The sequence below is a fragment of the Parambassis ranga genome, chromosome 4 (assembly GCF_900634625.1).
Source record: "Parambassis ranga chromosome 4, fParRan2.1, whole genome shotgun sequence".
In the NCBI taxonomy this organism is placed as follows: domain Eukaryota; kingdom Metazoa; phylum Chordata; class Actinopteri; family Ambassidae; genus Parambassis; species Parambassis ranga.
In genome coordinates this window covers 4420211-4433205 of record NC_041025.1, presented here as the reverse complement: position 1 = coordinate 4433205, position 12995 = coordinate 4420211, and the positions used below count along the sequence as shown (strand labels likewise).

Genomic DNA, 12995 nt, shown 5'->3' with positions numbered 1-12995 from the left:
TAGATTGTGACAGCCTGGTGTTTGTGATAAATCTTTCTGTGAATATTCCCTCTATGTCTGCGCCTCGGTCCTCCTCAACAAATCCCTGACAATCCATTTACACTGTTTTTTTTTTTTTACTAATTTCACACATTTAAATTTCTCATTTGTAAAACTGCAAAGCTTAAATTGGCACTGACTTTATTATGAGTGCATGTTTCTCACACATGAAATTGTGGAACATGCTGAATATGGTGTAAATAATGACCTTCCTGTGTATGTTTATACTGTGGAAGGGCCACAGAGGAATCTCTCATCAAAGCCCAGTTATTCCCCTGAGATATAATGTATCTTGATCTGACAGGTGGTGAATTTACTAATTTATTATTACTTTCAATGTAAGGACCTAACTTTCCTTTTCTTAATGTAAACAAATTGTAGACCTCTTGAAAAGCCCTTCCCTGGACATGAGGCCTGGATGCTCTGACCTTACCGGATGAGGTCCAGCAGAGCGTCAGCAGAACTCATAATAGGCTTGCCGCTGTCCTCAGAGTCCTCCTTCTGGGCTGCTCCACCTGGGTGGATGATGGAGACCATGATGATCCCGACTATCACAGCCACAAAGGTGGTCCACAGGTAATAAGACACTGTGATCAGACCAAGCCGACTGGAACACTTGGCATCAAGAGCTGCCAGTCCTGACATCAAACTAGAGCACACAAAAAGTTACACAGATTGTTAGTGCTGTCACACATAAAAACTTCATTATTGCACATCTGCCTGAAGAACACTTGTAACTTAAGGTCATCCTTTCATTTAAGGGAGAACTATTTCTGACCAAGTTGCCATTGTTACCTCAAACTAATGTCTTGTGTTTGGTGATGGTGCTATGGATACGTTTTTGAAGCTCTGTAAGTTCATGGCTGCCATCTTGGCAGTGCCCTGAAGTCCTGGTTATTAAATTGCTGGTTAATAAAACTGGGGGAAATGATGAGAATAGATAGAGCTTGTAGAGCAAAATTGTGCAAAACATTAGGTCTTAATATAATTAAAAATACTGATTCATATGCTGGATGGGCTGAAGCAATAATGTTTTTTGTCCCATGGCCAGGGACACAGAGGCGTATTGTGTTCCAAAAGTCTCCTAAATTGGTTTCATGAATAGAACCCAAGGTTGTTTATTTTGATTTTCCAGGAGCTAAACCTTCAAATGGAAATTAGATGGTCTCCTAATGCAAAACATTGCAGCTGTCTTTTAGTTATTTCCCATGCTTCCTACACTGCTGCTTGGTCACAGTAAATAAATACTAATAAATACATTTTTGCAACATGTACTTAGCAAAATGTTTTGCATTTCATCAGGGGTGCCCTTGTCACTGTGGAACTCTGCGGTCTCCTCATTGTGTTGTGTGTTTTCTGAGGTATGTCCTCTGCAGCAGCTGAACTATAATGACCATTTTTACTGAGAGGAAAGAAAGTTGCTTGAAAAATGTTTCTTTTTTTGCCTCAGTGAGGACAACTTCTCCTCATACATATGTACCTCTTCACCTTACAACCACAGCACATCATTGTGAAGTGGAACAAAAATGCTACATGATTTTCAAAATGTCAAGCAAATAAAATCTTAAAAGTGTGGCGTGCATTTGTATTCAGCCCCCTGTACTCTGATAGCCCTAAGTAAAATCCATCCATCATCCAAAGATGGAACAAGTATGCCACAACTGTAAACCTACCAAGACATGGCTGTCCATCTAAACTGACAGACCGAGCTAGGAGAGCACAGGTCAGAGAAGCAGCCGAGAGGCCCATGATACTCTCTGAAGGAGCTGCAGAAATCCACAGCCTGGGTGCGAGAATCTGTCCACAGGACAACTATAAGTCATGTACTCCACAAATCTGGACTTTATGGGAGAGTGGCAAGAAGAAAGCCATTGTTGAAAGAAAGACATAAGAAGTACCGTTCGCAGTTTGCCACAAGTTGTGTAGGGGACACAGCAAACATGTAGAAGAAGGTGCCAACAAATCTCTAAGCTTGAGCTATTTGCAGAAGAATGGGCTAAAAATGCAGTTTCTCAGTCTCTAGATGAGCAAAGCTGGTAGAGACATACCCCAAAAGACTTGCAGCTGTAATTGCAGCATAAGATGGCTCTTTAAAGTATTGGTGTAGGGGGGGCCCAAACCAGTCCGAGTTTGTTACAGGCACATAGCATTAAAGGTAGGGTAGGAGATTTTGAAAACTCAGTGAGAGTCAGCCAGATTTTGAAAGTAAACACATGCCCCTTTCTCTCGGAGCTCACCCCGAAGCCACGCCTCCCAACCAGTCTGCGACTTCGGCCATCATGCACGTACCTCTCTGGTGCGCGTAGAGCAGGAAGAGAGTGACAACCAGCCAACTATACGCGCAGGTGCACCTCGTAGGATTGGCTGATGTTTTTAGTGTTTTATAGCTTCCACAGATGCTTCATATTCTTCGTTTTAAAGCTAAACTGCCGAACTAATTGGTTGCTATCGGACTGTAAAGAGAAGTTACACTAATTTAACAAAAAGTGCATCAGAATGAAATCTCCTACCCTACCTTTAAGCCTACCAAAGCCTACCAAAATACATTTGTGTGAATTTCTGAAGTCAGAAATCCTGTGAGAATCTGACCGCCTCTTAAAAGTCCAGCTGCTTTTTGTCCATAATGCTATGGTAATTCTGTACTCTCACAAATTATACTGTATGTTTATACATCATATTACAGCTAAGTGAGGAAATAGCATCACTCATTATAGCAAATGTTTCTAATACATTCTCTGATTCTGGTGTTGCCATATTGTCCATGTTTCTGTCTGTGACAACATTTATTCAACTGACATCACAGACTTTAGAAGAAGAAAGTTAATGAAATGATGAGTTAAAAATGTAAAAAAACAATAAAACAAAACTCAACTATGATTGTTGATGGCAAGATAGAGGACAATCAGTGTTTGACAGCAGGGCTTTTTTTTTAATCACAAACAACAGGAACCAGGCAGAACTGTTTTATTACACAGCCAAAGTCTCTGTAAAAACAAATTCTTAAAATGTTGCTAGTCCAGCCTGCATTCTCTGGAGGAGGTCTTGGCAGGAGCAGGGCAAAAGGTTATCCTATTTAAATGGCTTCTTTTTTTCTCCATCATTCTTGACCAAATGCATCCTGTTATTGCTCACCGCTGTTCATTTTAATCCTCAGAAAACTGTAGTGTGGCAACACTGTAGCATATATTTAGAATGCTGGTCATACTACTAAAAAGAACAGACAGTTCTGAACTTTTAATGTACCAAGTGAAATAGCAGGGTAGGTCAATGTGTGTGGGCTGTAATGAAGGATGGGTACCTGGACACGACGAGGGGGAGAATCAGCATCTTCAGCATCCTCATTAGCAGCTCCCCAGGAAATTGAAAGTACTTCACCTCCTGCCAAGAAGAAAAAGGAGGAAATGGTATTCATATTTTTTTTGATAAATGCATTAAAAAGCATCTTAAAAAGCAGCCTTGTAGGAGAAAGTATAATGAACAAGAGCAGTGCTTTTGTAGCAATGAAAATGAGAGAGGCTGTTGTACGTGAGCACTAATAATGATGATGATGTCAATCCACTGTCTCCATTCTAGAAAATAATTCAATTGTAATTTCAGCTAACATACAAAAATGCTTTAGAGGCTGAGATAACACACACTTTTTTATGGGGATGCATGCTGCTTACATGTGAGGACAAAGTTATTCATTTTCTACTCCTGGTAAAGCAAATGTTAGATTGTTGTTTTTGGAACTGCAATGCCACCAGAGAGCTTTAGGCCACACATGGACAGGGGCGTGTTGGATACAAAGATCATGATCATGGGATTAATAAACTATTTCAGATTCTGATCCCCAAAAGAAAAAGAACAAAACAACCAAATTCTAAATCCCTTCCTGAAATGGAGCTAGCATAGGGTAGAACCACACAGTCTCTTTTCTCTGTTTCCTTTTAGGACCTATTTCATTATTTAATTCAACTCTATACACACTCAAGATTTAGCACATCGATCTTCTGATCTGCAAGTATCACTTTTAGCTGTAGTTAATCTTGTTTTGTCTTTTGTTTATTTGCCCTCTCCTTGTACTTTTCCTGCAGATATGTGAAGACATGCTTGGCAACTTTTGAGGGATGTTGCAACAGGGATGCAGTCGTCCCATTCACACCCTTTGGAAGCATGCGATGGTGAGAAATGGTTGACTAAAGAGAGGCACAATCATCCAAACTAGCTGCGGCTCACGTAGCCTTTACAATGAGTAATGACTACTAAATGCATCAAAGTGTCATATCACCTCTTCTTGTGACATCTGAGTTAACTTGTACATTAACCTGTACTTGTGCATGCATTTAAATAAGTAAAAGTTTCCATGAACTTTTTTGTCGTTGTTGCTTATTTCGACCTAAATGCATATGAACTGGTTTTCATGGCAAGAAATGTATTTATATTTTCTATTACTGACCATGAATGATGTTTTTGCTGTGAGGCCCATTTTCCATTTAGAGACTTATTACTTACAGACGGAAGCAATACAATGATACATCTCAGTGAGGTTGGAATAGGCAGTCACAGCCATAAACATGCCACAGGCTGTCAGCTTGGCAGATTTGTTTGAGTGTCCGCTGAGCTCAGTGAGCTGGCCTCTGTCCAGAGCAGTAGCAGACAGCTGTTGCCCATCAGCTGTTCTGCGGACAGATCTCATATCTGTCAGAATGAGCTTGGCAGCGTTTTTGGAGATAGAAAAAAAAACGTTTCCTTCTCTTAGCTCACCTCTGTAGTCACAGTTTAAAGCAGCTGCATGGAGTCGAAATAATTTGTGTCACTTCATTGATTGTCTTGACTGGATTGGACAGAAAGCCCAGTTGAATTGGCATCATTATAATGTTTCTGGATAGCTGGTGGGCTGCTTCATTAAGTTCTAATCAGCAGTTGTTACTGTTGTTTGGTTAGATTTAGGCACAAAACACTTTGACTAGATCACAGCCTGCCCCTTTTACAGTATGAATCGCTGCTTGGAAAAGAGGGAATGATACAGTCTCATAGTGTCCACTCCAGCTGCCAAGACAAGTCTCCTGCACTGCCATTCAATGCATAACTTAGGCCCCGAAAAAACACATCTGGATAGGCCCGAATCACCCACCACCATCTTTAGCATTGTGCCTTTCTTCTCCACCGTCACCACCACTAGAGACGGGTCTGGGCATTTTTCTCCTTATGACAACAGGCCCACACTGTCATAATGGCATCTCATATTCTCCAGATTGAACGTTACAAGGGCAGAACATGTCCCTGATGTTTTTTTTACAAGATTTCAAATCTTGAGTTGGACACTGATTTACAGCAATTTGCTGTGTAAATTAGCAGTGCTACATGCTACATTTAATTTACAGAGAAAAAAAAGAGAGACATTTGCAAACCATAAAAAAACGCAAGGTCAATGACACAAAGCACAAAGCAGTGCCTTTTAAAACAGTTAGTGCCCGCATGTCCAAACTTAATCCCGCTGAAAATTGGTGGGATGCTACGAGGACAGCACTTAATCCGTACAAGTAGGCAAATTAGAAACAGACTACAGTATTTGTGTGCACAGTCATGTAAGTAAAAGTACATACTCAACCTATTTTGACAATGATCTGCAGAGATCTCCTACTAGTCACCCGCAAGATCGGTGGGTTTTAAGCATTCAACTACACGTGTGAATGATTAAGCCCCATTTTCTTCTATTGTTTACATTTTCTGTCCATATAATATTTACTGTACATAGAGCTGAAATTGAGCAATGCGTTTCCCCCACTGATAGACGACAGTGCAGAGATCATATCAGTCAATGGTCAGTTTTTGCAACAGAAAAAAGGGAATAAAAAAGTGCAGCTTCACAGACAAATTGACCCTTTTTCCAAAGTATTCCCTGATCCCCAAACTTTTTGGATGTCTGTATTTCAAAAGTCTCCCCTACACCCTAATTAAGATGTACCAAAAAACACACACTGACTTTGAAGAGGTGGTTTGTGCATAATACAACAAAAGAAACTTGCCCAGGCTTTCAACATGTCAGTGCAATGCCTCTACCAAGCAGACTCACAATGGACATGATTTTAAATGTTGTCCACAGCTGCCCATGTGTGTATCATGGGTTTATAGCAAAAAGTCATGACAGGGACAATTAATGCAGTACTGTCCAACAATTTGACAGAAATTGTTAGTTAGAATTCTGTGGAACTCCACTACTCTCTTTTGTGTAGAGAAAAGAAATAAAAAGACATGAATTGGAGGACGGTGGATTGAGGGGCTGCAGGGTGAGGTGGGTGCATAATGACAGCTAAAGAGCTTTTCTGTTGAGCATTAAGCAGAGAGAGCTTAGTTTGCTGTGTAAGAGCAGGATCAGCACTTGCATGCAGCCAGCAGAGAAGGTCTGTCGCTGCTCAGCTCATCTTGCACTCATGCTCATTAAGGGTCAGTGTATACGTATGTGTGCGTGTGTGTGTGCATGTGCAGTACATGTGGCAGCTGTTTTTAAAGGACCAGTCAGCTGGGCAGCTGCAGTTTGACAGGTTTTTTTGATGATAGAGCATCAGTGGAATAAACCCTCCTTTTCAGATGTACATGTGTGCCGAGACAGTGATGATTTAAAATATTAGGAGTCTATTGATTTTTTTAGATTATTTTATTTTCTGATTTGTAGGTTCATCTTTTAGTCAACTGTCCAAATATTAATAGCAAAACTGTTTATGTGTGTGTGTGAGGGAGAGTGTGTACACGCGTGTGCGTGACTCGATAAGCCCCTCTGTCTTTTTCCTTCTGGTAATAATGAAGATAACAACCATGTTCTATGTGTGTGTATTAATAATTATAACAACTTAATTATTAAATAAAATAAAAATGAATAATCGAAAAAGGTTATGAAAATCATATGCAGGGAGAATGTTTCAGGTTTTTACTCAGATTTCAGGGACAGACTGTCCAACTCCTAATGTTGGTGCACACTATCTCTAATGCAGCCATCACACAGTGAGCTGGTCATCTGCTTCGGTGTAAACAGTGGTGACATCGTGATGCAGTTCACAATCATATTCATCAGCTGCCCTGTCTTTTCGGTAATGCCAAACTTTCTACTAGCTGCTTTTAAATCTATTACCCTAAAAACAGGAAGTCATATGCCATTTTATATTATGTGCTTTAGAAAGTCTGTCAGCCTCCTTTTATAAGCTCTCAGTAGTGAGGGAGGGTCTTAACAATGAAATAGCTTGGTTCCTATTAATGCAGCTAAGTAGCCCCACGTACGTCAGATGTCAGAGGGAAAATGAATGGCTACAAGCTGCAGCCATATTGGCAGCAAAAGGAGCCTGTTTGCTCTACAGCAGCAAGCCATGGAAAACAAGCATACCCAAAAGCATCAACAGTGGAAAAAAATCAGCTTTTACACTTAAACAGCTGTGGCAGGCCATGAAAATAGACTGTGTATATTTTCACACCTTGGAGTGCTTCATTAGAGGAACTGATTTCTAACAAGACTTCTTCACCTCTTTGCAGTGCTGTTAAAATGAATCAGTCATGCGTGGTGCCCCTCATCTGGGTGATTGAAGCTTTCAAAGCCTATAATTTCAATCAAATGGTTTAAATTGTGTATAATTTTTTTATTCGCACTACTTAGTCACATTGAAACACATTTATTATCAAAATCAAAGTCAGATTTATTGTTAATATTGTGCCATATTCACTCTCAAACCGGCAACATATAACATAAGAAAAGAGAATGAAAAAGTACAAGAATAAATATAAAGTGTAAAAAAACTATGTGCCTACAATGAGGCAGGCACAAAATACATTTTAATATAGGGCACATAGGTTGCAGCGAGAGTGCAAAGGATGTTAATAGTGCAAAACAGTGCAGTTATGGCACCGATGTAAACAGTCCAGATGGGATGATTAAGAACTTAAGCTTATTAAGAATTGATATAAAGTGACTGATGCATATTCATAAAGAGGAAATTACCTTGAATAAACACCAGCCATTTTGTAGAAATAAAGCATCACTTATTTTCTTGCGTTTGCCATTTAAAAAAATATGTTACATAATTACTCGGGAGCCTCAAGTTGATCAGGACGCCTTAGACCAGACACTGAGTGTGCTGTGGTGGTAAAGACTTATATAGGCCCACAATGTTGCACTCACTCACTTATTATACTGGCTATTATATTTCTTAGTATACATAAATAATATGTTTACACATTGACAACCATCAACATATCGGATGTTGAGATATAATAGACCAGGGTTAATTTAATTCAAACAAAACAATTTGCTCCTTAGGGGCAATTCAAGGCATAAGAAGTTTACATGGTTAAACACACAGGATGGCAGCTGCTATGTACATTTAAGAAGAAATGGAAAAAAATGAAATATATTATAATGATGTGTGTGGATCTGGTTTGCCCTTAAGTATAGCTTTTCTCTTAAGCACTGACAGCAGAAGTGTCAATCTTGTTCCTTCAATAACTTCTTGTCCTTGCAGTGTAGCTATTAGTCTGTACTTCATTGCAAACACTCTACAAAGAGAGAGTGATGATGAAGCCTAAGTGCAAAAATGTCCTAACTTAAGACTCAAATCTGACTTTCCTGGTTGTAAATTCAACATGACTGTGCCTTAAGCCTCCCTCTATCCACCTAACAAGACCTCATTTCGGGAAACCTCTTAGCAGAAAACATGAGTTGACCCTGAATGACCTGAACTGCAGTAAGTAAGTAATAAAAAATAATAATCGTTAGTTAAACATATTGTAAAACTCCACTCAGACTGGTTTTCTAGTCTGGATGCTTCACTAGACAAATCAAGATAACCTTAAAACCAGCCTAATAACTAAATGTGTTTTATTAACCCCTTATAAGGGGCTTTTTCATGCACCCAAAAATAAAAGCCATATAACACTGTATTAACCATGTAAAAGATAATCATATTGCATATCAAATGAAACAGGAGAAACTCTACTACAATCTCTACTACTATCAAACATAACTTCAACACCATGCAAATCACTTATCACTCATCAAAATAAAACTCTCATATCAAAGTCGACCCACTTGCCACATGGTTATTGTTAGCTCTGTGATACTTCAAGTCACACAAACAAACAAGGTGTCATATTAAAGCTGAGACTTAGTGGTTCTGACCTTTTGATAGAGATGTCAATCATCCTAATCAACCCGTCCATTGTGAAGTTATGAGCCTGCATATTTGTCGAGGTATTAGCTTAGCATTAGGTGGGCGTTGCCTATCTGCTGTATACATCTGTTATAACCTATAGATGTATATAAGTAAAACGTGATGTAAAAAGAAGTGATGAACACCAATAGTGACTTAAAAGTGAAAAATATATGTAGTTTAGTTAATTAAATTCCAAGACCTTTTAAAATTAGTATTTCTCTTGAAAATTATGTCTACATAGGTTGGACTAAACCCTCTGTAATTTTGTTTCCCTTAGTTCCCTTATTAGAATGAAATGAAACTTGGCAGAGATAATGTCCTCAAGGCATTTGGCACTTGGCTACAGACTGAGATAACTAGATTGCTTCATCTGCATCATTTGTAAGGAGATATTCATTGTAAACGTGTACATTTTCAACAGACGAGAATTTTTTTATCATTTCACCTAGTGGTTGCTGAGATATACTCAATTCATTTTGGGCATGCCATTTTCAAGCTGATGCCTTAAAAATGGGCTTGGAGTGGAAGGGGTTTAACACTGCCACTTCTATGGCTGTGTCCGAAATTACACCTTACTCACTATATATGGCCTTTTTGTAGTGCTGTTTCAATATGTAGTAAAAGACTTTAGACCCTCATTGTATCAAACATTGCATCATGAAAGTTAGTGTAAAACCAATGGTGACTACAAAGTATAGTGACAGCAGGGAAGAACAAGTGCTCTAAACCACAACAGACAAATGATGGAGTATCCAAAAGTGTTCTCCCGATGAGTTCACTGTGTGGTGTCCTATAGTGAGTGAGTGATTTCGGACACAGCCAGATTGGCTTTATAAAAATTATGATAAAACATTGTGAATGACTGTGATGGCGACCTGTTCAGGGTGTACAACAAACGTATTTTATTCTGACATTATAAATTCATACAGTTGCTTTGATTGGTTTAGTAATCTCCTTAGTAACCCACAGGACTCTGATGGTAAACAACAGTATGGCAGAGCTCAGGTGTAAATCCGATGGCAACATATAATTAGATATGATCTTCCTAATATTTCCCAGCTTATACTGCGTGTGAAAGAGACAAAATCATCTTTACTAATTCATCTTTAAATAATTAATCATCTCAACTGGACAACCTATAATTGCTAAAAGTCCACTTTTTCCAGTCTCCTTTCCCGTCTTGAAAATCTGTGTATTGCAATTGTCATGTTGTGTACATGTTGTCGTGCAGAAAAAACATATGTCTGAATCAGCTTTTAATTTGAGAGTCTTTGTTAAATTTGGGCTAATCCTTCATGACTTTGCTACCGCATAGACCAATACTCCCCAGAAAACAAAATCGACTTCTCAATGCCAGGCACACAAACACACAGATTACACACACTTTGACCTTCTAACACAGATGGATGTGTGCGTCTACAAACTGTCTGGAAACATAAAGGTCTGTGTGTACACTGACAGGCACTTTTATTTGATGTACAATTAGAGAAAGCATTTATTTGATTGGTTTGTAATCCCCTATTGTGAGAGTAAAAGAAGCCACAGGCTATTTTTAGGCCTCTTTCAGAATATGACAGAGCTTTAGTCCGAGGGCTGATGGGAAGTAAAAGGCCACATTTTGAATATGGAGCTTCTTCATAAAGCCGCTCAGTGGATGCAGAATGGTGTAGTGCTGAGGTGAGTCAAAAGAAGAAATAGAACTGGAAACACCGATCAAAAAATAATGTGGTTTGAGATGGAAATTTCTTCAATGTATGAAAATAGGTTTTGAGTATTTTTTCTATTTTGTTCAGGGCTACATAAAATATATTGCTCCAATATATTCGTATTATTCCTTCTATTAATATCAATGAGAGGACTCTTCCTAACATGAGAGGTAGTGTCAATAGAAAAAGACAGAATTGTAATTTTGTGCTCTCACTGCCACAAATTAAATTGATCTACAGTGATTTAAGAATATCTGAACAATATCTGTTCATACAGTTTATTTGGAGCCTATTCAACACAAATGACACTTCCAGTCCTGTTAATGATAGGTTGTGTTTTTTTCAAACCTCCCATGAAGCCCTAATGGATTTTTTCTACACACCTCACTACACACGCACATTTGAAATTAATTTATTCAAAGACACTATTTTGTGATTATTTTTGTCATTGTTATATTATAGTCGCTGTGCAATAACAATCACAGTTACACCAAAAATTGCATGGTAGGTGGCACTGATTCAGTGTTGAAATATATCAGTGTTGCAATATCAGTAAATTTTAACTTAATAAAAAACATTTAATTTTTGATTTTTTTTTATTTTTGTTCAAACTGTAGTAAATGTGACTGAGAAAAAAAAAACACTGTTAAACTGCAAGATTGAAAATAACCTAATTTGACACAGTGCTGGGTCATATATGTAAATATATATTGGCACAACCGTTGGTTGTTGTAATATTTCTCCACCTAAATATTGGGTAAATTATGAATCTTAAATCTTGAATGAATGTGGTAAGTGCCAGAATAAAATGCCATCCTACAAAAACAATAACAAGCCTTAGTTTGCAGGACACTGCTTTGGGTCACTAATTATAACCAAGTATTGGGTTAAACCCTCCCAACCTATGACCCAGCAGCCTGAACCTAGCATCTGTGTTATTAAAAGCATTTTACTGTGCAACTGGGACACAACAACAAGACACAAATGGGTCCTAGTACAGTACAATACAGTGTGTAAAGTTCATAAGCAACGGCTACAGCTGTCAAATAATGATACAAGACGAAAACAGTTACCAAGAAGCACAGAGAATAAATACAGTGAAGACGGAAATAATGTCAGTTTGCGGTTATTATTAGGGAGTGTCTTGGTCATTTATTGTTAGTAGACTACACCAAAGCCTTCTGCATTTAAAAACATGTTAGAGAAATATGATGACAAGAGTTGACAAGACAAGACATGATTTATGGAAAAACTTCAAACCAAGATCAGACCCAAACCAGGGTTTTAATGCGGTGCTCTCTCTCTGCCTGACGTCACACTGGGTCAAGGGGAGGAGACAGACTGACCTGCTCTGTGAGACGCCGTGTCCTCAGAAAGAATCCCAAAAGACATCCAATCACCACCGCCATGACTGACATGATAAGGAGCCCATTCTGCTTGCAGACATTCTTCACCCTCACCCACACTGCATCCAAAGCCACGGCCATCGTGAGTCACCTGTCCTGTGTCTCTCTCAGCAACCCATAAATGTGGCCAACCCAAAGAAGGAATGAAGAAGAAACAAATCCAGGACAGGATGGAAAGCTGCCTCAAATATCCAGCCTGTGATGTTTAAAGCACCTTTGGGCTGAGCATCCTTTTCGTCCTCATGCTGCGGTGATCTGCACTAAAGATAAGAGGATCCTCTCACTTTCCAGGCATCCCCTCCCACCCTGCTCCACCCATCAACAACCCTGACCCACCACCAGGGGGGGAGGGAACAGCTGGCAGCCATGTCCCAGGGGGTTAACATCACCAATCCTGTTAGAGCGCTACTGTAATAAACAGGTCTGACGCTGGATTAAAGATCCATGAACTATCTGACAAAGGTGGGCGGAGCCCGGTGCAGAAAACAGGTCTGGGATTTCTTGTGGTTCATCAGCTACTTTTTGACATACTTGTTGGTTAGATCAGCACAGCAGGTTGTCCAGCACTGAGCTACATTATAGAGCGACTTTACGGGCAATTTTGCACTCGTACCACAGTGGTGGTTTCCAAGAGACCTCACATGCATCGAAGATAGGCTAGACCC

The 12995-nt window shown here is 39.2% G+C and overlaps 1 protein-coding gene across 1 annotated transcript; it reads right to left on the bottom strand.

Annotated features, from left to right (window-relative positions):
* Nucleotides 1-468: 468 nt before the first annotated feature.
* Nucleotides 469-12411, bottom strand: LOC114434563 (excitatory amino acid transporter 5-like). Its single transcript, XM_028403879.1, has 3 exons — nt 12271-12411; nt 3338-3417; nt 469-688 (listed from the first exon to the last, which is right to left on the bottom strand). The coding sequence occupies exons 1-3, from the start codon at nt 12409-12411 to the stop codon at nt 469-471; spliced, it is 441 nt and encodes a 146-aa protein (XP_028259680.1).
* Between the last annotated feature and the right edge of the window lie 584 nt (nt 12412-12995).